The sequence below is a fragment of the Melanotaenia boesemani genome, chromosome 12 (genome assembly GCF_017639745.1).
Source record: "Melanotaenia boesemani isolate fMelBoe1 chromosome 12, fMelBoe1.pri, whole genome shotgun sequence".
Classification (NCBI taxonomy): domain Eukaryota; kingdom Metazoa; phylum Chordata; class Actinopteri; order Atheriniformes; family Melanotaeniidae; genus Melanotaenia; species Melanotaenia boesemani.
The window spans coordinates 5783171-5785144 of NC_055693.1; the positions used below are offsets into that span (position 1 = coordinate 5783171).

At 37.4% G+C, this 1974-nt stretch overlaps 1 protein-coding gene across 1 annotated transcript; it reads right to left on the bottom strand.

The window, feature by feature from the left end:
- Positions 1-539: 539 nt before the first annotated feature.
- LOC121649805 (trace amine-associated receptor 13c-like) lies at positions 540-1728 on the bottom strand. Its single transcript, XM_042000872.1, has 2 exons — positions 1495-1728; positions 540-1344 (listed from the first exon to the last, which is right to left on the bottom strand). Exons 1-2 carry the CDS (start codon positions 1668-1670, stop codon positions 540-542), a joined length of 981 nt encoding a protein of 326 aa, XP_041856806.1. The 5' UTR covers positions 1671-1728.
- Between the last annotated feature and the right edge of the window lie 246 nt (positions 1729-1974).

Consider the following 1974-nt stretch of genomic DNA (forward strand, 5'->3'; position numbering starts at 1 on the left):
TGAGTTTTATAAATTAGCTTTAGGACGTTGAAATTAACTGGATCATTAAAGTTGATAAGTGTACACTTAGAAATAATGGACTGGATGGATATTTCTATCTGCTTCTTGTTATTTCAAGGAATTCTTCAAATCAAATCAAATCAGATCAAACTTTATTTATAAAGCACTTTTCATGCCACAGGCAACACATAGTGCTTTACGTGATTAAAAACATTCATGCATATAACATACATCAAAGTAGAATTACATTACAGTAAAAACACTCATTAAAATATTTCACACAGTTGCACGCACACACATGTATACACACACACCAAGCTGCCACTGCATGTGAGAGCGAGAGGCAGACAATGTTCAGTGTTTGATGTTGGACCTCAACTAAACTTTTGAGGGGCCATAAACTTAAAAAAGAAAGAATTATTATGGATTTTGATTCCATCTCTTATTCACACACACACATACCTTTGTCCGATGTAGATCCACCCTGCTCTGTTATATAATTGTTGGTAAGGCTACCACAACTCCACAGTATCTCTACACTACAGTATATTGGTCTCTCGGGATCCAGGCTGCAGGACCTGCAGAGTGACAATGAGTTTAATTGCTTTTCTGAACCAGGGGTAAAACAGAGCATAGATCAGTGGGTTTAGACAAGAGTTAAAATAAAACAGAAAGACAAAAAATGTTGCAACTGTATGATTCACCATGTTAAGAGAATACCAGTAATATGGGCATAAACATGATAAATATACAATGACAAGAATACCAAGAGTCCTGGCTGCTTTCAGCTCAGATTTCTTTGATAAAGTCCCTGCATGGTGGACTGTAACAGCTGTAATGTGAGAGCGCATGGCACGAGCCTGAGACACAGCCACCACAAATACTCTCATATACAGAACTATGATCACAGTAACTGGAAATATGAAGGTCAAAATTGTATCAACAGTGACTGTAATATAGGAAATCATAAGCACACATTCTCCAAAGCAGGAATTACCCGAGCCTGGTTGAATCAGTTCATCTCTCATGTAGAAAATACTGTAAACAAAAGAGCAAAGCCAACAAAGACAAACACAGTATTTGGCTCTTCTAAAAGTGATTATTTTGGAGTAATGCAGAGGGTAACAAATAGCCATGTAGCGGTCAGCTGATATAATAGCAATTGAACTGACTGAAGTAGTGAGAGTTTGACAGTCCAGATACCAATATAAAGTACACACGATATCCCCAAAAATCCAGCAGGATGTGGATCTAAAGATTTCTCCTGGCATCAACACAAGACCTACAAGAAAGTCAGAAACGGCCAGAGAGAGGAGGAGGATGTTAGTAGGTGTGTGAAGCTGCCTGGAAGGAGACAGAGAAACATTAATTATCAATAAAATATTTAAAAAATATCTGCAATTAAAATTTTACATAATCAAATTATGTCAATATAACCATATAACATTATTCATACACTTAAAGTTTAGATTCTACTTAGAAGTTAATCTCTACCTGAAGTGGGAGACTGAGATGATGACGAGCAAGTTGATGGCTATGGTGGTCAGAGAGATGAAGAACAGCAAGAGATTCAGGGGCACAGTTTCAGACCAGCGAAGTGTCGGCTTCCTGCAGGACATGTTGAATAGTTGTGGAAAGCAGAGTTCAGCTCCGTCCTGGAGCTCCATCATCAGACAGCTGCAGCTCCAGCAGCTCTCTGACCTAAACTCTGTCCTAAAGCTGATTTATCTTTTCCTACTGTCCCTCCTCTCTCCACCTTAACTCTCTGTAGAACACTGTCATCACTCTTACCTCACTTTACACAACTTTTTGTTTTCTTAGAAACCAATTAATTTATTTCCATCTCTCAGTTATGATTATGTCTCTGCAGGGAAATACCTACTGGTATATTACACAGTACAAATAAATAAAGATTTATGAAAGAAACAATATATGTAATAAGATAAGTGTATAAACCCATATTATAACCATAGT

Bases quoted from the DNA above. Each gene is read 5' to 3' on its own strand.
- LOC121649805 (XM_042000872.1), bottom strand. From the start codon at position 1,670: ATGATGGAGCTCCAGGACGGAGCTGAACTCTGCTTTCCACAACTATTC. The intron at 1,345-1,494 runs GTAGAGATTAAC...GTCTCCTTCCAG, and splicing joins ATCTCAGTCTCCCACTTCAG to GCAGCTTCACACACCTACTA.